The sequence below is a fragment of the Sapajus apella genome, unplaced genomic scaffold, assembly GCF_009761245.1.
Source record: "Sapajus apella isolate SASKATOON/1434 unplaced genomic scaffold, GSC_monkey_1.0 scaffold96, whole genome shotgun sequence".
NCBI lineage: Eukaryota > Metazoa > Chordata > Mammalia > Primates > Cebidae > Sapajus > Sapajus apella.
In genome coordinates, this window is record NW_022437036.1 from 6,745,241 (window position 1) to 6,770,181 (window position 24,941).

General features: G+C 50.8%; 1 protein-coding gene and 1 long non-coding RNA gene across 3 annotated transcripts in view; one reads left to right on the forward strand and one right to left on the reverse strand.

The window, feature by feature from the left end:
* Positions 1 to 5,268: 5,268 nt before the first annotated feature.
* LOC116535809 lies at positions 5,269 to 15,212 on the reverse strand. The gene is made up of 3 exons (XR_004262357.1): positions 15,020 to 15,212; positions 8,177 to 8,231; positions 5,269 to 5,696 (listed from the first exon to the last, which is right to left on the reverse strand). It is a non-coding gene; the product is annotated as an uncharacterized LOC116535809 (long non-coding RNA).
* Positions 13,585 to 24,941, forward strand: part of BMP7 (bone morphogenetic protein 7) — a 93,803-nt gene continuing 82,446 nt past the window's right edge. For both annotated transcript variants that reach the window (XM_032257214.1, XM_032257215.1), the window contains exon 1: positions 13,585 to 14,542. In XM_032257214.1, coding sequence (XP_032113105.1) covers positions 14,128 to 14,542 — 415 coding nt within the window. In that variant the 5' untranslated portion in view covers positions 13,585 to 14,127. The remainder of the gene's footprint in view (positions 14,543 to 24,941) is intronic.

The window sequence follows — 24,941 nt, forward strand, 5'->3', positions numbered from 1 at the left end:
TCTTTCTCCCACACCCCGTATCCAATCCATCTGAAAATCTACCTTCAAATAGATCCAGAATCCAACCACTTCTCACCCCCTCCATGCCCCCTGGAGTCTGGACACCGACTCCCCACCCTGGATGCCCCTGCTGCTCCCAACACCTCCTGCCGCCCTCCTGCTCTCCCAAGATGAAGTCTCCTTTAGGCGACTGGGGTGAAGCTTTTAAAGTGATGTTTTCATCTTGCTACTACCCTGCTCGAAACCCTCCGCTGGTTTCTAGACTTAAATCCTAAGCCCTCAACCACGTCAGTCATCCATTGCCACAGAACGCCACTACTACAGACTTCATGACTTGTAACAACCCACGTTTACCATCTCACGTTTCTGTGGGCCGGGAGTCTGGCTGCTGGCCCGGCAGAGCTCTTCATAAGGCTGCAGTCAAGGGGGTGGCCAGGGTGGGTTCTCATCTCTGGGCCCAACTGTGGAAGGGTCTGCTCCCAAGTCCACGTGGTTGTGATTAGCTCCCAGTTCCTTGCTGTCCTCAGTGCTTTGTGCTGCTGTCACCAAAGCCGACAGGGCAGTGAGTGGGCAGGTGATAGAGACGTCACAACTCCTGTTACCGTCTGTAACCACGGAAGTGACATCCATCACCTTTGCTGTATTCTGTTGGTTAGAAGTAAGTCACAGGTCCTGCCCACAATGAGGGAAGGGAGGACCCAGGCGGGAACACCAGGAGGTGGAACTCATTAGGGACCACCTCAGGGTCTGTCTGCTGTGATGGTGTTCAAAGCCCTACATTATGGGGCCAGTGATCAATCTCTGAGACAAGCTGCCAGCAGCTCCACTTTGCTCACAAATGCTCTAGTCACAAGGATTCTGAAAACACTGGAGAAGCCCTGCCCCAGAACCTTTGCCCTTGCGGTTCCCTTGATCAAGAATGGGCAACATGGTGAAACCCCGTCTCTACTTAAATACAAAAAAAAAAAAAAAAATTATCCAGGCATGGCGGCATATGCCTGCAGTCCCAGCTACTTGGGAGACTGAGGCAGGAGACTTGCTTGAACCCGGGAGGCAGAGGTTGCAGTGAGCCAAGATTGCACCACTGCACTGCAGCCTGGGCAACATAGTGAGACCCTGCCACAAAAAAAAAAAAAAAAAAAAAAAAAATCTTCTCCCCAGTGATGTGAGTGCAGATACGGGGCTTTTCCTGATCACTGTGGCTGAAGTGGCATCCTTGCACCCTCTGCACCCCTGCTCTGTGTTCCTGGGCCCCGTCTAGGGTGAAACCCCCATGAGCCAAGAAGTTTGGGCTGTGCTGTTCACTGCTCTACGCACCATTCTCAGAACAATGTCTGGCGCGTGATAAAACTCATGAATCATTGCAAGAGAACAGAATGAACCCCTAGAAGAATCTATTCAAAAAGCAGACAAAAGGAGTTTAAAATTCAAAGTAGGCAGAAAGACAGGGACACAAAAACCAACAAACAAGCAAAATCCAGCCGTAAGTGACGGCCGCTCCCTGCTTTAGCAACTGAGTCTTGCATCCCGCTACCCTCCAGGGGCTGACGCAGGGGGCATCGGAGGTGGATAATAAGTCAGGAACCACACTGGACTGAGTTAGGCCACGACAGAAAAAGTGCAGGGGCTCTGTGAGCTCCTCTATCTGTCAGGTATTCATTGGGCACTGACTGTATGAAGAGTCCCATGTTAGACACAGAAAATGCAAAACAGTGTATGCGGCATGTCCTCTGGGAGCTCACAAAATAACAGGCACATGGCACCCAGTGCTGATGGCCTGCACCCATGCCAGCACAGAATTTCAGAGGCAGAGAGGCCGTCATGGGGCTTAGCACCTGCTCCCCAGGGCCTCTGTCCCTGCAGAAACCCAGCTCAGCTGGGTGCTCAGCCATCGAGGGTTTTTTTTTTGTTTTGTTTTAATCAAATTTGGTTTTCTTTTCCTTCCTTCCTTCCCTCCCTCCCTCCCTTCCTTCCTTCCTTCCTCCCTCCCTCCCTCCCTCCCTTTCTTCTTTCTTTCCTTTCTCTTTCTCTCTTTCTTTTCTCTTTCTTTCTCTTTCTCCTTCCTTCCTTCCCTCCCTTTCTTCCTCTCTTCCTTCATTCCTTCCTTTCTTCCTTTCTTCCTTCCCCCCTCCCTCCCTCCCTCTCCCCTTCCTTCCTTCCTTCCTTCCCTCCCTCCCTCCCTCCCTCCCTCCTTCCTTCCTTCCTTCCTTTCTAGTTTTGCTCTTCTTGCCCCAGCTGGAATGCAATGGCACAATCTGGGCTCACTACAACCACTGCCTCCAGTGGTCAGGTGATTCTCCTGCCTCAGCCTCTTGAGCAGCTGGGATTATAGGCACCTGCCACCATGCCCAGCTAATTAGTAGAGACGGGGTTTCACCACGTTGGTCAGGCTGGTCTCAAACTCCTTACCTCAGGTGATCCACCTGCCTCTGCCTCCCAAAGTGCTGGGATTATAGGTGTGAGCCATTGCACCTGGCCAAATTTGGTCCCAGTGTCCCTTCCTGGGTTCAGTGTCCCTTCCCGGATTCATGTGACGGCATCCCCCTGCTTTGGGAAAATGGTGCCTGCCCTATGCTATGGGTCTCTAGTGAGGCTGACCTAGTACCCTGATCTCCACCCTGCCTCAGAAGTCAGCAGGCAAGCCTGTGAAATCCAGGTGCTCCATTCCCCATTTGCCATTGCTAGTGTGCAAGGCGAGCCGAGACCTGGACATCCTCTCCTGGGAGCATGAGGCTCTCTCTCTCTCTTCCCAGGGTCACTGGCTGGCCTTGACATGTGGTAATGCAGAGGAGGCCTCTCTGTGGTAGGAAATAATAAAGCCAGCATTCAGATAGATGCCAAATTAAAAGATAGAGATCACTCCATGAGCCCCAGGGCACAGCGTTGCTAGGACTTCCCTGTTAGGGACATCACTCTGAGTTGGGCATTGAGCCATTCTGAGTTGGGTTTCTGACCCTTGCGTGTGATAGACCTCTGACTTGATATAACAGCTTGTGAAACACTCCACCCTCTCCTCCCTAATTAAAGACTAAGAAGTCCCTCGGTGAAGAAACGTGTTTCCCTTTCTGGACCCCATCATTTCTTAAACGACCTTGACAGAAAGTCATTTTCCCCACAACATGTGCAAACATTTTGATGAACAGGAGAAGGAGAGAGGAACCTCCTCGCAGTGAAACGTTGAAGGGGTGGAGGTGATATTTGCAACACAAAACTCCTCTGGAAATCGTGGCTTCGAAGTGGCTCCTTGAAGCCGGACATAGAGACTCTCCGGAGCAGACGCTCCCGGGCTGTTGCAGAACTGAGCTCCGGAGCAGGGAGTTATGCGTCTACATGGGGCCGTGTTCATAACGCGATGTTTTTGAGTCACGTTCTGTTGTTTTATCTGTAAAAATTCTGCCTGGGAGACAGTCCTGCTTTTTAAACACAGGGTAGTTTTATCTGCTTGGCCTGTTGATTGCTTAATGCCAGGAAGGCGTTCTGAAGTCACAGCTGCCTTGAACCTCCAAGCAAAGGACTCAAAATGTCCACACTAGATTGATTTTTTTCTCTCCCTAAAAAAATGGAAATGAAAGAACCAAATGTGTGTAAATTGAATATTCTGGTTCTAATGAGGCTTTGAACCCCTGCAAATCATCCTTTTGTTTCTCCAGTTCCCACCCCTCCCCCCCCAAAATTCCTACGTGGCATCTGGGGATGAAGGAATATTGCCCCACAGAAACGAAATCAGGGCTACGGAGCGAGAGAAGTGGAAGGCTGTAAGGAGCCATGGATTACAGTGGGGCCTGGGGAAGGGAGGTGTCGGCGGCTCGAGATGTCGGGCAGCTTCTACCCTTCACCGGAGCCCTAAAGGAAAATCCCTGGACTTGGAACCTAAGCAGGAAACGGTCTGGGTCTGAGGTGACCACAGTCTTTTGCAAACTCTTTGATGTCTGGGAACATGGTGTTTCCTGGTTGCAGATGCAGACAGCTCACTGGGAGCTTGTTGGGAGCAGAGATGGGTGGGGCAGAAGTCTGGCTGAGGAGGGTCACTGAGCCTTGGACGAGGAGAACAGACGAGGGACGGCAATGCCCCTGTCTGGACTCTGTTCAGGATAAGGGCCCCAGATGGAAGTTGGGTCAGAGTTCCTTGGGCTGTGAGAATTAGGCACCAACTCGAGCCACCCCAAGGAATGTGTTGGAATCATAAAGACACCTGTGTCTGGGGACCTGGGCACAGGAAACCATCAGCTCCAGGAAAAGCCGGAGTTAGGAGGTGTTTCTGAAGCCAAGCATCCCAGATGCTCTTGTGGGTCACCAGAGCGCCTTTGTACCCACAGTTGCCTCTGCTGGTAGTCCCCTGCCCGCTGCTCCTCTGGGCCTGGCTTTGGAGACCTCCCCTCCTCAAAGAAGCCTCCTCACCCTCTGCTCTCAGCCTCCTCTTGGGCTTTCTTGTTGGTACTTGTCCGTCACTCCTGTTTCTTGGCCATCTCCCCTAACTAAAATACCTGTGTGAGAAGTCTTGAATATCTTTCCACTGCTGCTGCCTCATGGGCTGAAAAACTGTCACATGGTGGGAATAAATTAATATATATGTGAATTAATCAATGAATGAATAAATATTAAGGGCTGCTGAGTACAGTTGCTGAGGGTGGGTACTGCACAACTCCGAGGTCACCATTCTCAAAGGCAAGAATGGGAATGTTGATCCCAGCATGGCCTGGGCTGGCTCACCACCCATCATGGCCACACTGGCTTCACTTTCTGCCTCTTGACCTGGCCTCACTCCTAAAACCTCATTTTCTCTGGATATCATACTTCAAATACCCAAGGAAGTGAATCTGATAAATCTGGATAGCTGTCTTGCCTCAAGCCATGCCGTTGGTCACTCTTGGCAGCTTGGAATAATGGCCTTCACATGACATCCTCTAGCCTGGTTATTTCTGGCTGGGGAGGGGGCAAGTTTGCCTGCAGTGCCACCTGTGTGTGCAGCCTGCCTGGACCCATGTAAGTACTTCACACGCGACATCTCATTTTGTCCCCACAACATCCCAACAAGGCGGCACTATTATTTTATTATTTATTTATTTATTTTTGAGATGGAGTTTTCCTCTTGTTGCCCAGGCCAGAGTGTAATGGCATGATCTTGGCTCGCTGCAACCTTCACCACCTGCGTTCAAGCAGTTCCTCTGCCTCAGCCTCCCAGGTAGCTGTGATTACAGGCATGCACCACCACACCCAGCTAATTTTGTATTTTTAGTAGAGACAGGGTTTTGCCATGTTGGTCAGGCTGGTCTTGAACTCCTGACCTCAGGTGATCCACCTGCCTCAGCCTCCCAGAGTGCTGGGATTACAGGTGTGAGCCCATGGCGCCTGGCCAGACAGCACTATCATTATACCTACTTTACAGGTGAGGAAATGGGCTCAGAGATTGCTATCAGGCTGAGTTCAAACATGGTTCCATTGCCTTCTGGCAGTGGAACTGATTAATCTGAGCCCCAGTTTCCCCATCTGCAAAATGGGTACAAAAATATCTGTTTTAAAAGAGTTGGGAGGATGAAATGGAGCGATGCAGATAAATGGACTGGATGCCTAGACTGCTGGCCGTTGTTGGTACTGACATCTGTTAATGTGCTGTCCCTCCCTCCGGCATGGGAGTGCTTGACACCACTGTCCGCAGTGATGCTGGGGGTCGGAGGAGCTTGCATATGCTCTGGACACTATATCAAAATGGAAAGAGTTGCTTTTTAGGGTTCGTGTTCTGAGGCTCAGTTGTCTGGGGCACGAGTGGTTGAAGGAGAAAAGCACGCTGGAATGCTTGTTCACATGCTCCTGCAAGTTAGCAACTGACTCTCAAGGCTGTTTTGTCACCTGATCTCTCAGTGACCCTGGGATGTGTGATGAACCCGGTCCAAGGAGTGGGGAGCTCAGGGGCATGCCCACTGCCACTCAGCAGGTGACCGAATGTATGTGACAATCCCGAGTCAGGCAGTATTCCAGACAGAAAAGACGACGTGCTCCCAGAGTGAGTGAATGAGATCATTCACTCATTCAGCAAATATTCATTGAGTATCAGCTACATACGGGACATAGTTCTGGGCTCTATTCATGGTAGTAAACAAATCAGAGCAAAACATACACCCACATTTCCATGGCAGGAGAGACACAGTGAACAAACAAACATGTAGCTATTGTATTTCAGGTGATGGTGTTAAGATAAAAAGAAAACGTGGGTTGCTTCTGGCAGACAGGTAAGGGAAGGCTTCAATGGTGAAATATTTGAGCAGAGACCAGAGGAGGTGAAGGAGGTGAATATCAGCAACAGTCTTCCAGGCAAACGGTACAGCAAGTGCAAAGGCCCTGAGTCTTTTGTAGAACCAAGGACTCGGCGGATGCTTTTTGCTTTATGCATAAAAGTGTCTTAGTGTAGAATTGTCAGATAAAATACAGGATTAGAGGTTAAGTTTGCGTTTCAGATAAATAAAGGCTCATTCTTAGGATAAGCATGTCCCATGCAATTTGGGGATATACTTATTCTAAAAAATTGAGTCTTTGTTTATCTGAGATTCAAATTTAACTGGATATCCTATATTTTTATTTGGCAAACCTGGCAACTCAACTTAGTAGTTGGTTATCATGTGAACTATGGAAATAAAAATCTCAGCCTGGTTTTACAAGGGCTGGCTGGGCAAAACAGGGGATCAGAATTGGGTCACCCAAGTTTGAATGCTGCCTTTGTCATTTGTTAGTCATGTGTCTTGGCCAAGCCCTTTGACCTCTGTGCCTCCATATCTTCATCTGTGAAATGGGAGATACTGCATCTAATTTCAGGGTGATTCGAAGACCAGAGCTAATCTGCAAAGCTTGGGCATCAGCTGTGCCATTCATGCTAACTCTTATTAGTTGTTGCATCATATGTAAGATGAGCTCACATCTGTTAATCGTCCCATACGGTCTTTTCACGTGAGTTGGGACTAACCTGTTATATTTAGAATAATGGTTTACCAAGGGGGAGGCAATAAAGATAAAACTCGAAGTAAAAGAAAGAATAAACATTTTTAAATGAGCAGAACACAGTGAAGGAGGGGAGAGAAGGAAGAAAAGAACAGAGACGGAGAGAAGCATGATGTGGCGTGGTGGGGAGTTCCCAGGACTCTGGGAGCCAGGAACCCAGTCTAATCCCAGCTCTGTGCTGATTCACTGCAAGACTTTGGGTCCAACAGTTTCTCTGTGGATGTCAATTTCTCTATCCTCAACGTGAAGGAATGGAACCACATGTCTGTAGGACTTTTATTGTAACTGACGGAAAACTCAGTACACAATAGCTTAAACTGAACAGTCCTGGCTGGGGCTGGCTTCAGGGATAGTGGGCTCCAGGGGCTCACTGATGCTGTCAGTCTCCTGCCTCCTCTTGTTTTGCTATCCTGTGGCTTCTCTCACAGGCAAGCTCTCCCTGAAGGGAGGAAAGATGACTGCCAGCAGCAGCCCCTGACCTAGCAACCCCAGAGGGAGGAGAGACCCCTTTTTCCCAGGAGTTCTGGCAAAAGTTCTAAAGTTGAATCTCATTGGCCATGACCTTCACTGAACCTATCACATGTGCTTCTCTGTTGGCCAAGCTGGGTCATATGCCGACTCTGAATTTTAGAGGAGAGAATATTCCAACTTGATATACAGGGACTGATGGTGGAGAAGGAGCTTTTCTACTGAGGAAAACAGAGGAAACCCTGGCAAGGCACAGTGGCTTACATCTATAATCCTAGCACTTTGGGAGGCCAAGGCGGATGGTTTGTTTGAGGTCAGGAGTGCATGACCAGCCTGGCCAACATGGTGTAACCTTGTCTCTACTAAAAATACAGAAATTAGCAGGCGTGGTGGCACACACCTGTAATCCCATCTACTCAGGAGGCTAAGGAGGAAGAATCCCTGAATTAAGAGGAATAAATTATTCCTTGACCCTCACACTACATCTCTGTATTTATGTTACCTGGCTGGTGCCTGCCAGCTTTTGAGTGCTTGACTTCCGCAATAAAGGAGGAATTGAAGAGGGGCTTAGAGGTATGTTTCTCCAACACTGAGGTCTGGGCACTGGGAGGTCCGTACAGGCGTAAGACAAACCCTGTGCTTTGGTGTTCCTCAGCGTCTAAGCCCTCAGGGCCTGGAACAAGATAGCTTTTGTCAGAATTCTGATTTTATCATTCACTCACCATGTGGCTTCGGGTAGATTCCCTCAAGTATTCGGGCCTCAATTTCCTTATCTGTAAAATGGGATAATAAACATAATAATCATATAAGGTAGTTGGGAGAAGTAATGAGTTCATTTAAAAAGACACCTGGAATCACAGATATGGAAGTTTTTTTAATTTGAAGCCCCAACTTGTTAGCTATAACTTCAGAAATCTAAAGCCTCGATCGTCAATATATAGCCCGAAGACCACAGCTTCCGAGCCCCTGGGAATTGGTTAGAAGTGCAGAATTTCAGCCCACTCAGACTGGCTGTGTGGGAATCTATGCTCTAACAGACCCCCAGGGGATTCACGTGCACAGTTGGGTTGGAGAAGTGTTGCTTTGGGTTAAAACAAGGAAGAAAGGGGCTGCTCCCAGGTCACTAAACATGCACTGATGCTTAAAGGCCGGGGCTGTGTAGACGGATGTGGCTTTGGATCCTGGCTCCATTACAGATTGGCTGTCTGACTCCGGGCGAGTTACTCTCAGATCGTTGGTCCTCCTTCTCTGCAATCTGAGGAGCAGAACTAGCGTCTCCAAGCATTGAGGAGATGGCGGTGATGTGGACTCAGGCAGTGCAGGTTTAGCAGGTGTCTGGCAGAACCAAGTGCTCCCAACAGGTGACAGGCAGGCCACTCCCTGTCACATTTTGAAAGGGGAAAAGGGCTACCCGTAAAGCTGAACCAAGGACAGTTAGTGCTCAAAACCAAACCAGGCTTCCTCCAACCAAGGAAGAAATAACAACCCTGACAATAATAAACAAAACCACAGCATCCCCCTAGCTGGCTTCCAGGTCCTAGAAGTCCTGCATGCTACCAGCTTTCTCTAGAGTGCTTGTGTCTGTCTGTGTTTTCCATTTGAAACTGTGGCCACTGCCATGTGTACTTGAGACTCATGGAAGGACTCTTATTCTGCTGCTTTTAAAGTTGTGCAAAGAAAATCTCAGAGTGGGCAAGTATGAGGAGTCCAAGCCTCCTGTGCAATGAGAGATCTGCGTGGGAGACAAAATTTCACCACAGGTGTGTGCTAATAATTTCCTCTGCAGGGTCCACCTCTCTGCACACAGGGATTTTTGAGCACACGAGGCCGCAGTTGGCCCTCTAGTCCTTGCTGGGGTTGGAGGTCCAGGTCATCTGGCCTTAGCCAGGTGGTGTGGACAGAGAGAGCAGCCCACTGGCCTCCTCGACTGTGCTGCTTACCCCAGGGAGCCCCTGGGCCTGCTGAGCTTCCTCTAGGGCAGATGGTGGAAGAGCTCTGCAGATGAAGATGAGGTCCCCACCTCACTGAACAATGTGTGTGTCAGCAGAATTCTTTTCTTCTTTTTACTGCCTTGGAGAGACATGCTGACTTGGTCAAAATCGCTTCGGTTTTGACTGATGATTTAGGAAATGAAAACTCCTGGCCCAGCGCGGGGAGGCCAGCAGGCGAGGGGAGCGGACACTGGGCCAGGGCCACCCGACACAATAACACCCCTCACAATTCCCGGCTGTCTTTCATCCAGGCAAAGGCGGCCCCAGGTGTGGAGCAGACTGGGGCAGTTCGGATTACGGTCCTGGAGCCCGGTGCTGGGTGCCCTGGCCAGGGGAACCACAACTAGGGGTGTGTGGGTGGGGGGCTAGCTGCTGGGGAAATGAGATAGGTCCCAGGGAAGTCCCTACGCCCTGGCTGGCCTGCAGTGGGGCTGGGCACAATGTGAGGATTGAGGATCGGAATGCAGGGATGACCCTTTCATCTCGAATGTCCCCTCCTGCCTCGCACCCTTAGCTCTGGCTCTCAGAGTCAGGATACATTTGCTTTTCTCTGCTGAGCCAAAAAGCAGATCATCATGAAAAGTTTTGTTGTTATTTTGTAGCTTAGGAGAATTTCCTATTACCATATTTTCCTCTTCGTCCAGATGGTAACATAATAACATTTATCAAGGGTTTTCTCTGTGCCCCAGGCACTGTGCAAAGCCCTTTCCATGAATCAACTTCTGAAACCTCACAGCGATCCCAGAAGACAGGCGCTATCAGTCCCACCATTTTACAGATGGGGAACTGAGGCATAGAGAAGTTAAGTCCCTTGCCCATGGTGCACAGCTGGAAGGGCAGAGCTGGGGTGTGAATGGGGGTTGGGCTGGCTCCAGGGCCCAGGCTGCCCCCTCCACACAAGACTTGACCTTGGCAATCTCAAAGCTTTTCCTGGTGTTGGCCTCAGTTCCCAAACTGGCATAGGATGTACTCCCAGCCGGATATTTCTTGCTTGCTCATTTTCATTCATTCAGCATTCACTGAGGGCCTGGTGCAGTCTTGGGGATGACTCTGGGGGAGGAAACAGGGAAAAGAAAGACCCACCCCTCCCCCAGCATGGATCACAGGAAAGATAAGGCTAAATGGGGGGTTGTGGGAGTTCAGAGGAAACCTTATCTCTTGAGGCCTTGGGTATGAAGGGCATGTTGTCTCTTCATCTTGCATGAAAAACGATGGCACCTCAGAGGAAGGGTTGCTGGGGTGAGGGACGTGGGAGACATCTAGGCTTGGTGCCTGCACCGGCGCCTGCACGGTCAGCTGGTCTCTTTAGGTATAGGCTGTGCTTATTACTATTCATTCAACAGGCACTAATTGAGTAATTGCTGTGTGCCAGGCTCAGAATAGGCTCAGGTGAGATGCACCAAAAACGGTAAACTAGAATCCTGGCTTAGACAGGACAGATCCGTTGTTTCATATGTAAATTGTAGCACCAAGACCAGCTTCCCCTGCCCCCAGCCTCACCTGCTTGTGAAGATCCCTCCGAAAGATTAGAGAGTAGACGAAGAGCAGAGGCTGCTGCTGCAGAGCAGGGCTGCTCTGGCTCCTTATTATTTCAGACTGTGGAAGCAAGTGACCTCCTTTCTCTCTGCTGGCACTGGAGGTGGCATAGCCTGCCCCTGGCAAGCCAGTGCTGGAGGGCGTGGGCAGGGCTGAGGACAGAGCCTGGTTTCTGTCCCCTGCTCTGCAGGGCTCAAGCACTTGCTGTTCCTTCACCTGGGATGCCTTTCCCTGGAAAAGCCTGCCTCTTTCTTGTCTTTCAGGACTCAGGTCAGTGGCATCTCCTCCAAAAGCCCCCCTCCCCACCGTCCACCACATCACCCTGTTTATCTGCCCTCCTCCGTCCACATTGCCTGTCACTTATTACAGGCTGATGTGACCCAGGTTCTCCAGTTGCACACTCTCAGATGGACCCTGGACGACTGTGGCGCTCCTGCAATTTCCCCAGTGGCCCCAGGGTAGGATTCCTGCACTCCATGATGCCCACCCTTCCTTCTCCTTTCTGTGTGTCCTCTGCTGCCTGGCTTCTGAATCATTCCCAGATAGAGTGATGGACAAGACCTGCCTCCCTTCCAGTCCCCAAATCTTATTTAAGGCTCTTGCTTTGCTCTCAAACTTGGAGGCCGGCTTCTTGATGGAGGCTGCCATGTGGCCACGTTTGCTATGTCTTCCCGCCCAGCACTGTGCTTGGCCCTGGGACTGGCCACATAATATCTGGGCCAGGTGCAAAATAAATACGGGGCAGGGGGGACTTTGTTCACAGGTGATTCAGAACTGCATATGGTGAACCTAGAGCAGGAAACTAAGTGAGGACCCTTGAGAGCCGGGGGACCCTTGAGGGCGGGGGTCCTGTATGGCTGTCCAGGTTGCAGGCCCCACAGCTCCCCTGCCTGATATCCTGTGCTCCACATTTATCTGTTGAAGGAAGGAGTGAATGGATGAAGAGTAGATGGCGGGGGTGGTTGGAGGGCCTTGACTGGTGGGTAGGCAGAGGCCCCTCCCTGGCATGGGGGCTGAGGACCTGTTCCATCTCACAGTCTGGGGTCTGTGTGTAAATGGCCAGGACCTGCGGGCTGGCATAGGGGATCAGAACCTGTTCCATCTGACAGACGGGGGCCTGTGTGTAAATGGCCAGGACCTACCTGCAGGCTGGCATTTTTCTGCTCTTTTCCTGGCCTCTGGCCTCTCCTTTCTCCACCCATGTGGCCCCTCAGGCTGCCATCTTGTCCAAAAGTCCCCAAGGGAGACCCAGAGGGACACTTGGCCAAACCACTTCTCCAGAAGGCTGTAGAAGACCATAATTCTCTTCCCCAGCTCTCCTGCTCCAGGGAGGACAGCCCCAGCTGAGGCTTAGCCAGAGCCCCTCCCAGACAAAACCCCCTTCCCCAACCTCAGCCCTTCCCTGTTCATCCCAGCTGCCCTCTGGGGACCCCCTCTCTCACCTAGCCCCAGGAGGGGAAGGAGACAGGGATGAACTTTTACCCCGATGCCCTCATTGCCACTCTGGGTGCAGTAATTCCCTTGAGATCCCACACTGGCAGGTCCCACTCAGGACCCGTGCGTTCTGAGTGGTCTGGGGACCACTTGTGACCGCGTGCATGGCTCGGTATTTATTGTAGGATGAATGGATGAGGAGAGGCAGGAGAGGAGGCTGGTGGGGAGGTCTCAGGCACAGACCCTTGGAGGGGAAGAGGATGCACTGCCATGGGGAGGCTGATGGGAAGCCCCCGTGGTGGGGCTGGGGCGCCTGGTCTCAGGCGGAGGGGTGGCTGGAAAGATACAGGGCCCCAAAGAGGAGGAGGTGGGGAAGAATCTCGCAGCTTACACGAAGTTCACTTATTCACTCAACAACTCCTGATTGCGCAGCCACTGTGGCTGCGCCGCCCAGGGTTTAAGGCACTATGGTACGAGAGCCGGGCCCTAGGGCACTGGGTGTCTAATGGGCGTGAGAAGGCAATAAAGAAGGCACGGGGTAACTCAAACAGTAATTCCAGACAGCAAGAGAAAGGACAGGAAATAACTCAGATGTGCGTGGGGTGAGGCGAGGAAGCGACCTGAGCTTAGCAGGTCTTGGAAGTCTCTGGGAGGAGCAAGCTGCGCCCGCTGCGGGGCAGGGGGTGGTAATCGGGGAGAGGTCCAGGCCCAACAATTGGCGAGCGCAGAGACTAGCTGGCAACTGGCTCAGGATGGCGCGGAGCGGCCAGCGTGCCCGGCTTAAAAGGAGACCGGGACAGAGGGGCAAGACCCGGCTCAAGGGTCACCGCTTCCAGGAAGGCTTCTATTTCTGCGCCACCTCCGGGCTCCCCCAACTTTTCCCACCGCGGTCCGCAGACTCCTGCCCGCTCCGGCCTCCTTCCTGGTGCGGACCGCGAGTGCCAAGAGGGCAGGGCCGGCTCGGATTCCTCCCGCCGCAACCCAGCGAAGTCCCGCCAGGCTCTGGGCACCCCGTGGGCAGTCGGTAAACATTTGTCAAGCGCTCTAGAGGGAATGAATGAACCCATTGGGCACAGCTGGGGGGAGGGCGGGGCCGAGGGCAGGTGGGAGGCCGCCGGCGCGGGAGTGGCCCCTGGAAGCCCGTCCTCCTCCTCCTCCTCCTCCTCCGCCCAGGCCCCAGCGCGTACCACTCTGGGGCTCCCGAGGCGGCCTCTCGTGCGATCCAGAGCGCCCAGGGCTTGGTAGAGTGTCCTGGGGACCCTGCTCTCCGTGCCAGAGATTGGAAGAGGGTGGGTCGCCGCCGCCCGAGGGCGGGAGCGCGAGAGGAGCGGGAAGAAGGAGCGCTCGCCCGCCCGCCCGCCTCCTTGCTGCCTCCCCGGCGCTCACTCTCTGGACTCGTAGGTTTGCTGGCTGCTCCTCCCACCCGCGCCCGCCTCCTCGCTCGCCTCCTCGCTTGCCGGGGCTGCTTTCCAAGCCCTGCGGTGCGCCCGGGCGAGTGCGGGACGAGGGGCCGGGGGCCAGCACCAAGCAGGGGGCGGGGGTCCCGGCAGAGCGCGGCCGGCCGGGGAGGGGCCATGTCTGGCGCGGGCGCAGCGGGGCACGTCTGCTGCAAGTGACCGAGCGGCGCGGACGGCCGCCTGCCCCCTCTGCCACCTGGGGCGGTGCGGGCCCAGAGCCCGGAGCCCGGGTCGCGCGTAGAGCCGGCGCGATGCACGTGCGCTCGCTGCGCGCCGCGGCGCCGCACAGCTTCGTGGCGCTCTGGGCACCCCTGTTCCTGCTGCGCTCCGCGCTGGCCGACTTCAGCCTGGACAACGAGGTGCACTCGAGCTTCATCCACCGGCGACTCCGCAGCCAAGAGCGGCGGGAGATGCAGCGCGAGATCCTCTCCATCTTGGGCTTGCCCCACCGCCCGCGCCCGCACCTCCAGGGCAAGCACAACTCGGCGCCCATGTTCATGCTGGACCTGTACAACGCCATGGCGGTGGAGGAGGGCAGCGGGCCGGGCCAGGGCTTCTCCTACCCCTACAAGGCCGTCTTCAGCACCCAGGGCCCCCCTCTGGCCAGCCTGCAAGATAGCCACTTCCTCACCGACGCCGACATGGTCATGAGCTTCGTCAACCTCGGTGAGTAAGGCAGGCGCGGGTACGCGTGTCTGTTCGGGTCACTTTGGGACCGGGAGGGAGGGAGCCGCTTCCTCCATACAGCCCGCCCAGCTTTCTGCTCTTGGCTGAAATCGCAGTGCCAGCCCGAGGATCTCCCACCCACAGCCCTATGGCTCCCAAGCTGTGTGCGCCCCCAGGTCGGGAGCGCTGGGCTCTGCGGGCCTTTGGGGGTTACTGGGAAAGAGGGACCCTCTGAAACCCCCACCATGTTACGCCGCTGGCCGCATCGCTGGGGCTCCAGGCGCCTGCCGGGCCGCGGCTCATTTCAAAGCGCGGGGCTCGGTCATGTGAGCTGTCCCGGGCCGGCGCAGCCCGCGCTACCTGAATGTAAAGGGCCCTTCCCGGCGAGACTGTCTTCCCGCCCTTCCTGGGCCCCTCTCAGCCCTGCCTGGCCCTGGCATCGCGGGCGTCGCACTCCCTTCCCCAGACAAGCCTTACCTGTCCCCTCGCGGTGCGTCCGTCTTAGCGTGCCGCGCGCTCCGAGCGCCTTGGGGCCCCTCTCCGGGCTGCCGGACGCCGTGTTCTCTGTCGGCTGGAGCTGGGGAAGAAACGCTGCCATTGCTAGTTTTCTTTCTTTTTTTGAGACAGAGTTTAGCTCTTGTTGCCCAGGCTGGAGTGCAATGGTGCAATCTCGGCTCAGTGTAACCTCCGCCTCTCGGGTTCAAACGATTCTCCTGCCTCAGCCTCCCGACAGGCATAGGCCAACACGCCAGGCTGATTTTGTATTTTTAGTGGAGACGGGGTTTCACCATGTTGGTCAGGCTGGTCTCGAACCCCCGACCTCCCAAAGTTCTGGGATTACAGGCGTGAGCCACCGCCCCTAGTTTCCTATTTTAGATATTTAATAATAGGTCCCGGGCCGGCAGAATCCATTTTCAGAATTTATCACGTGTGGCGCTCAAACCACAGGTTTTGGAGATTGGGTGGCGCGGGATCTCTCAGCAGACGCCGCGAGGGCGGCTGGGGGTCCCGGTTTCCGACTAAAGCTGTGACGACCCCGGGGACGCGAGGCTAGGGCTGTGGCTAGGGCCTGAGACCTCCCCCTCCATCTGTGCGCGCACGTTCTCCAGAATTGCTCAAACTAACCCCCGGCAGCGGGACTGATGATCAAATATTTGGTTTCTGAGATACCACGACCCGATAGCCCTGTTTCCTGAGCCGCCTTCATTCTACTTGTGTAACTTGCTGCGAAAACCCGAACCAAGTCAAGACAGCAAGCTCACGCCCACGGGCCCTGTGGGAAATAATGATACTGGAATAATGGAAATAATGATACTGAAGCCCCACGCTGGGCACCTGGGGCGTGGACTGGGAGCTCGGGGAAGTGCTGATCCGCCTTCAAGCTTCCTCCTCCTGATAAGGTCCCTGGAGTTCCCGAGAGGCCATTGTCTGTATTTAATAATGCCCAAATTCAACTAGTGACCCAAGCTTCAGCGAGCGAGGGGTGGGAGCTTTAGATGCCAAAACACCTTCAAGAAAGTTTAAATTCTACTAAGCAGCCAGTTAAGAGGAAAGCAGCAACATATGACCTGATTTAGAACAATCTCCAAGATGTATGAGGTGGAAAGCAGCAAGGTGCAGATGAGGGGGCTGCATGTGTGCTTGTATATCATCGTGTCCTCCTGGAGGAAGACACCAGGAATGGGAGATTTTACTGGAGAGGTAGAGAGGCGGGGGCACAGCTGGGGCTTAGAGTGGGAGCTGGGCTCTGATTTTTCATTGTCTGCACTTCTGTCTCTGTGATTTTTTTTTTAAACAATGTGTATTTATTACCTATACCAAAAACTTCAGGAAAATTCCAAATACATGCACATAAATAATAAATGCAGAGCTCTGTCGCCCTCCTGAAGCCTGGGGCTAGCCAGGGCCTTCTCTGGTGGGGGATTTATGGCATCTTCTGTTCTGTTGGGTACCCCATACTCCCACTGAATGTGCAGGTCCCAGCAGCCGCCTTCAGAGCTTGGCTGGGGTCATTAAAAAGGTATTTGTAATCTCTGGCTTCTGCAGAAGGCCCTGCAAATGAGAGCAATCCCCCTGCCCCCCTGCCCCGCCCCATTGCTATGGGCCAGCAGTGTGCCTAGACCCAGGGGCTCCCTCTCCCCCAGAGAAAGCCCAGGTTACCCGAAGTGTGCCTCTGGGAACTCTGGTATGGGCTATTTGCTCCCCCATGGCGGCAGGAGCAAGCTGGGACTTGTTTGGGAAGGCCACAGCTGGGTGGTTTTCCTCCTCTGGCTGTACACACACCTTTCAATCCATTTCTTTCATCTTGAAAGGACAAAGACCGGCTTGTCTGAGCCTCTTAATCAGTCAGGCTGGCTTTGGGCTTTGTGGGACCCTGACTTTCTCAGGTCTAGCTTTCTGGAACATCACTCCAAATTAGATGGCAGAGTGGCTTTTAACAGAGCGTATTGACCTTGTTTTCTTTCTCTCTCTGTCCCTAAACTCGAGGTCATTAGTTAGGTGAAGACCTGGACTACAGTTTGGTGAGACACTTCCTGTAGATGCTTCTAATGTTGGCCTTTAATTTCTGCTAAGCAGCCGCACAGGAATAAATTGCCTGTCCGTTCTGTTCTGTTGTAGCTTGGAATTTCTCCATAGGAGGGACTTGGGGGTGGCAGTAGGGTTGGAGAGGGGTGGGGGAGGTGTAGGAGACTTGTCTGGACGCTGAGTTTGCTGAGAAGGAACACTGCTATACTGTTTTTCCTTGGATTGCAATCATGTTGATCTGTAGTATTTGAAGTTTTCTAAAGGCAAGTTTATTCTCACACTTTACATAAGAGAAAATGTCACTTGCACATATCAAACTATTACTTATTATTATGGTGGGATGGGGGGGCATGGGTGAGGATCTTGGCAGCCTTTCCTGCCCCTTCCCCCTGCACTGCATACCTCTGCTGTCTTGTAGGGAGGCGGGCCTATGAGCGCGGGGGACCCCTGCCTGAATTCTGAAGGCTTTTGCAGACCTGGTGCGTTTATGCTTCCTTCTGTCCTGCCGCCAAACTGGGTTTTGTTCCTATAAGTCGTTCTTGGAATTCAAGTTTTTTGCCAGGCTGAGCGGGATCTAAACTAGAGGGGAATTTACGACAAAACCAGGTGGTGGGAATGAGGACCAAAGGCTTCACCGTGTGACAAAGCCCAGCCTGTGCCGTGAAGCCCTGTGCAACGTGAGCTGAGCGGCCGAGTGAGACTTCCATCTTCCCAACCTGGGCCCCTTAAGTTCAATGGCAACATTTGTAAACTGGTTTGGATTAACAACCCCGATTCCTCTGTGTAGACTTAATTTTGGAATTCAAAACAGTGACCCTCTCTTAAATAATCCCCAGGCCATGGCGATTCTGCAGACTGAGTCTAGCCGTAGCCCGTCGCCATTCTTTCCTTGGGAAGCTCTGTTAGAAATCTTCTGAAGTAGCCGGCTGGCAGTAGGGGAGTGGAAGTCATCATGTGTATCTCTGGTCCAGGTAATGAAGGCATGAAATTTGTTGAATCTTTGATGCTAAATTTAAAAAAAGAGAAAGTTGGAAACCTATCATTATTGGAGTCAGCATATAACAGTGGCTTTTGTTAACGTAGCTGAAGAGTAGGGAGAGGGCCGTGCAGTGGATTTTTGTTTTATGCCATCTGGCTGTCCTTTTTGTTGACAAGTGTTTGGCATTAAGACCTCTCCCACTGCCCCTCAAGAGCAGGCTCTACCACTGTAGAGTATTAGAAAAAGATTCTGTTACAGTTTTAAAATTTCCTTCAGGGAGTGCTTCGCAAAGGGGAGCATGGACTGCAGGCATTTGCAGCTGTAACCTGGCTTGTGTTAAAATTTGGAAGGGGCTGTTCCACATTCCAGCACTTGGAGCCCCGGCCCTCACTGGTGAGCAGCCAGAGGTTAATATAGATGTCACACAGCTCCCCCCTTCTTTCTTTCTTTCTGCAGAGCGCCTTTGCTATAGGAGTGCACCAACAGCTGTGCTTTTCGTAACCCTTTCAAAATCACTTCTTTTAAACCTCATTTTCCTGCTTATATAAATCAAAGATTTTCCTCTACTTTTCCCAAGCATGGATGTGACCCGGCTTTGAACTTGTTCGATCTTCTATGTGTTTTCCTTCTGAAATCAAGGCAGGGTAAGGCTGAGCCCTCGATGCCAGCTTGGGTGGCTGTTTTGGGGGTTTGTGCCGGGGTTGTCATTTGGTTGTGGAGCAGTCCCCATGAAAGGGGTAAGAGACACGGTCCAGTTGCAAATTGGTTTCAGGGCAGGAAGGGGAATGATTCTCTAAATGCGCAGAGAAAAGAAACCACTTTTGAGATGCAGCCCTCTCAAGCTACAGTTTGGGGCTTTACCACGGCGTAGTAGGCTATCAAGCCTTTGCCGAGATAAACACAGCTGGTGCACGATCCCCTGACCACTGGAATGCCTGCGATGTGAGCGAATATCACATGTCCGCTGAACTCAGAGACAAGTGATGACTTCATTCCAGGGAGAGTCCCATCTAAGTTGATTGATCACTCCTATCGCTTTAATATCTCCTCCCTATTCGGTAAGGTCATATTTGGCCCATTGCAAGAGTCAGCGTGTCCTAAGTCTCGCCCGTCTCCACCCTTCCTCGCCTGCCCATCCGTGTAACTGGCTGAATATTTTGAATGGGGACCCCTTTGCACCAAGCTTCTGGCCACATTCATTCTTTCACGCCGACTTTTCAGTCCTAGCTGGGGGTCTGTCAGCACACTGGTTTCTTGGCACGCTGCTGCAAGGCTTCACCTTAATGCACTCTGGCGCTGTCACCGGGGTTAGGGCACAGGCAGGGATGTGTGGGACCTGTCATGATATTGTCAGAAGGATTGTGCGGATTAGCCTTTACAGCACAGTGGTGGGTGAGCACTGCAGCTGTGTACACTTATTATACAAGATTTAAGTCCCACTGGTAAAATCAATATATTGAATTGCACAACCCTCTGCTTTTAATTAGTTCAAATCAAATGCGCCGGTGCCATTTTGCCTCCTCTCGCCTTCATGGGGTGAGGAAATACCAATATTTACATAGAAACTGTTAATTTGTGGTGAAAATGATAACACATTTGGCTTTACACACTCAAATTGCTCCAACTTGATGGAACCCAGATCAACGTGGAGTGGAGCTGAGGAGGTGACGTCACCAGGAGTGGGGAGGAGACACCCGTGATGTCTGCTGCTTGAACCCTGGATTCCAGGTGCAGGTGGGCATGTGCATAGAGGCAGCGCCTGGGGATGCCAGTCCTTCAAGAAGTGAGCTGATTCTTTCTATTGCAGGTCAGAAATAGTGAGATTTACCCACATCATCTAAAATCCTTTCTCGGAAGCATTCTTACCAAGTTGTGAAGTGGGAACTTGCTCTCGGGTCATTTTGAGCCTGTTCTCCCGGCATGCAAGGGTCCTTTGTACTGGGCAGCTCAAGGCACGGTGCTTTATTTATTCCAGAGCTTCACATGCTTTCCTTTGCAATCCCTGAAACAGTTTATAGAGGAAGGGGGTTGTTCACTGCAAATGATCCCATGTACGACCACGGCTATTATGCAAGCCATTTGGTATTAGCTGTGTGTTCAAGCTGGGAGTGAATTCCGGATTTTGCAGCAAATGGCATCTGACAAATAATATTTGACAAAAACTGTGAGTTGGTATTTCATAATATGGAACAGATAGTTCATTTAATCTCCCCAGCAAAAAACTGTTCAAACCCAAACTGAAATGGCAACGCCAGGGAATACCAGGGCTGCTGCTGCGTATCTTTTCCTCTCCAAAGTAGAGTGTTTATGATTTGGGGGGATATTCAAGTGCATGAAGTTTGACACTTACTTATGGGAAACTCGGGGTGGCATGTGCAATACCGCCCTTTCAACATTTGTGTCGGAAGGCGTTGTGGGGAGTCGCGCAAAGCCTGTGCTGATCCGCGTGGAGTGGATTGAATTAATGACAACTCGGAGAGCACCAGCTTTAGGGTAATTGCTTTATTGTTTTGGAGCCAGGGTGCTTATAATCCGGTTCCTGTGCAAACATGTTGAACGTGTGTTAATGCATTTCCAAACCAGAGCCTCTCACACAACCCTGCTTTTCATTAATTGATGTCGGTAGCATGGTACAGTATTTCAAAGGGCTGGCCAAGTATAAACTGTGTTTCCAATTTCCTTCCTTTCCTGTGTTTGGAATGCCAATGTTAATTTGTTCCCAGGCAGGAGCGGGGGCTGCCAACCGCGGCTTTCTATAAAGGGCTTCACAGTGAAGGCTTCCAGCCCTCGCTGATGCTTGGGGTTGCCTGGCCAAGTCTCCTGACACTTTGCAGCTAATTCTGGGTGATATATGGAGTGGGGGGTTGGGGGCTTCACTGCCGTGTAACGGAAGTTCTCAGTGACAGCAGTGGGTGTGACTTGGCAAGGGAGATTGGAACGGCATCCACAGTGATTTTCTTTAGACCCAGCCTAAACCCATGTGTCTGTTTCCACTGTGAATGCATATTAGCTGTGTGACCTTGGGTGAGTTACCTCACATCTCTGCATTTGTGTCCTCATTTTATAAAGGCTACAATAGAATCTCTTCCTCAGTAGATTCTAAAGAAATAGAAACCGCATCACCCATGTACAGAGGCCGTCACCTAGTAGGTATAGTAGGTGTACAATAAATGGTAACCCTTGTTGTTTTTGTGTTGGCCAGATGAAGATATACATCAGTATATTAGTACAAATTTCAGTTTTTAAGTACTTAATCTTAAAATACTGAGATTAAACCACTCATGTTATTTTAAATGTCAAGAAAATGGTTCCCAAAGTTATCAATATGTGTGTGCCTTCCTCTTTCAGAGATCACTGAAATTTGAATGAATGCACCAAATTTATTTGAGGATGAATAGTCTAATGCTGAATCTTTCTCCCAATTATAGCATCTATGGTTATTTAATGATTTTACTACTTGGGAAACTGAAACTCAGTGAAAAGATTTGCTGGAACTCTCTGTAGTGCCTTTGCAACTTTGAATCAAAAGTTGATTTTAAGGCCAGGCGCAGTGGCTCACGTCTTTGGGAGGCAGAGGCAGGTGGATGGCCTGAGCTCAGGAGTTTGTGACCAGCCCAGGCAGCATGGTAAAATCCCATCTCTAGTAAAATACAAAAAAAAAAAAAAAAAAAAAAAAATTAGTCAGCTGTAGTGGCATGCGTCTGTAGTCCCAGCTACTCAGGAGGCTGAGACAGGAGAATTGCTTGAACCCAAGACACGGAGGTTGCAGTGAGCTGAAATCTCGCCACTGCACCCCAGCCTGGGTGACATAGTGAGACTCCATTTAAAAAAAAATCGATTTCAAAATAAAATGTTTAATTGAAAAAATCACATTACTGAAGTATTTCTTCCCACTCCTTTCTGGAAGATGGTCAGAGTACAAATTGTCTTTCCCTTCAAGGGAATGGCAAGCCCAAAGCATTCATTAACAGAACTGCACAACTTCCCCGCTTTTTATTAGAGCAGGTGCAAGGCTGCCCATGGTTCCCACAGCTGGGGTAAGGCTGCAACAACAAAGCCCTGTTGGACTCAGCGTGTTTCGAAGTCTCTGGAGACCAGAGGACGAGAGAGAATGTCTCCAGGGCCAGATACCAAGGGGGGCCTTTCTCACTCAAGACTTTCTATAGCCTTGTGAGAAATTCCCTTCAGCTCTTTCTACACTGTTTGAAAACTCCGACTTACCGAGTATTAGGTTTCCCTGCATCTCTGGGGTCACGTGTTCTATCACATCTTTATCTCCCTGGAGTAGCTTTCAAGTTTCAATCTTTTGTTGCCTGGCTTAATTAAATTTGGCCATGAATAAAAACTTGCACTGTTTCCAAAGTCGAGGACTTGCGTGTTTCTAAGCATTGAGTTGAGGCCTGCCCCGTCTTGTGCTTCCAGCCTCTCTTCTGCTTTCATGTACTTTGGACTACATGAACAAAAAGAAAAAAAGGAAAAAAAAAAAAAAAAAAAAAAGCTAAGCTTTTAGCACGACAGTTGTCATATAATGGTCCAAGCGCTCATCCGCCTGGCAACTTCACGCACACGCAAAGGCAGGCGAGTTTTTCTGTGGCTTGTGTTTTGGCCTTCAATAAAGGGCACTGCTTCTGATGTTGTTTTTTCAGACAGCCTAATTCTCCTGCCCACGCACGGCCTTGCAGAATTCTCGCGGTGTAGAAGGTGCTCAGATATTGGCTGTTTCTGTGCACGAATGCCTTGAAGACATTCTAAGCAGTCTCTTCTAAATGCTTTTGATCTCAAATTCCCACTACTAAATTTTCGGGTACATACCCTAAATTCCTTAGTAATGAGTTAGTATTACTTATTAGTACTGAGTTGTGTAACCACTACAGGATAGTTAAGGTAGCTTGTATTTCATAAAACACAGACAAAAATAGATATTTAAGTAGGAGACACTAAAGCTAAAAGCAATACAAAATTTTGGTGTTTGTTAATGCAAATTTTAACCAATGAATCATTTTAATTTTAATTAAAATCAAAATGGAGGAGATGGTGTTGAGACCACTAAAACACAATTTTAATTAACAATATACATTTAATTATGTTCTCACTAAAATTGGCAGTGCAATGGACTGTTCATTGATGTTTTCAAAATCATGATTTAACAGTTTGAGATCACTGATCTAAAGGTCTGGTCCCAAATTATGATGGCCCTTCATCTGGTCAGTATACATGAAGTTACTGTGTGTGAAGAAACTCACAATCTTGGTGGGTTAGAAATCCCAGAAGTTTGTTTTCCATTTGTATCAAGTTATAGCTCTATCGTGGGTTCAGGGTGGGGGTGTGGAGTTCAGCACATTGGTGGCAGTGGGGTCCCTGGGGGAGGCTTAGGTCCTCAGAATGTCATGAATAAGGTGCCAGAAGGAAAGACGATGTGAACCATGCACTGGCTTTGAACGTTTCTAGCTGGAAGTGCCTTTCTAACTTCAGAAATTTCTATTTTTGTCTCTGTTTACTGAAGTGCAAACTGTCCTAAGTATCCTGTACTAGTTATATAACTTATTTCTATTTAGGGTATATACCCCCAAATTTACTCTTCTACCTGAAAGAGCTTCTGCTCACATTTCATTGGTCAAAGTGAGCCACGTGGGCAAGCCTGACCCAAGGTGGTCAGGAGACGATGATGCCACGGCTTGCCCAGAAAGGCAAAGCAGCAGACAGTGGCTGGGAAATGGCACATGTGACACCACACTGTCACGGCTGAAGCAGCTCTCACAAGAGTCAAAGACAGAAATGCGAGGAGTAAGTTGTGCAGTGCATTGCTGAAACCAGATCTTCACTTTTCAGTCCCATCTGTCAATTATGCAGATATTTTCGTTGAAGCTCAGCTAGTGCACTCCCAGGATTGTCGGTTGGAATTTGCTTACCCATTATAATTGTAATCTGTCTTTCCCTGCCTCCCAATCGGTTCTTCTTGCATTCTCCCCAGGGCTTGCACTCCATTTTGGAGACAGATGCTCTGGAAGCTTCCATCTCACTGAAGTGCTCAATTGGTTCAACAAGAATAACATCTCTTTCTGTTCCCACTTGTAAAATGATGTCCCTGTTTATGACTTGTCTTTCAGCAAAGGCAAGCCTCAGCTTTAGTCCAGTTTACTACCCAGAGAATTAAGGAGCATTACTGTGCTCCTGGCTAATGAGGTGACTGCTGGTGTTTCTCTGGAAGATACAGGTTATCACTTCGCCATGAAATCTTGTCCACAGTGGAAGAGCTGCTTGCTTTATCTCCGGGGCCTTAGAAACTCCCTCCCTCCCTCCCTCCCACCCTAATTCCCTAGCTCCCTCCCTCCCTTCCTTCCTTCCTTCCTTTCTCTTTCTTTTGACAGCATCTTACACTGTCCCCCAGGCTGGAGTGCAGTGGCATGATTTCCGCTCGCTGCAACCTCTGCCTTCTGGGTTCATGTGATTCTTGTGCCTCAGCCTCCTGAGTAGCTGGGAATACAGGCTCCCACCACCACGCCTGGCTAATTTTTGTATTTTTAATAGAGACAGGGTTTCACCCTGTTGGCCAGGCTGGTCTCGAACTCCTCACCTCAAGTGATCCACCTGCCCGGCCCCTTAGAGACATTTCTTAGTGCAGCCAGGATCTTGCATGGCTGAATCTAGAAATTAAATTCAGAGACCCTTTCATCATCTAAATGCATCACTGAAAGGGATCGTAGTGATCTAAAGCAGAGGGCTGAGATCTTTCTGTAGCAGCAATGGATGCCGAGTAGCCATGTTTATGGGGCCTTCGTGCAGTTCTCTCAGCATTCTGCAAGGTAAGCAGTGTCATTTCCATTTTAGAGAGGAGGATGCTGAAGGGGCCCAAGCACGTGCATCTAGGAAGCTGGGGCCGATGTGTGTGTCCGG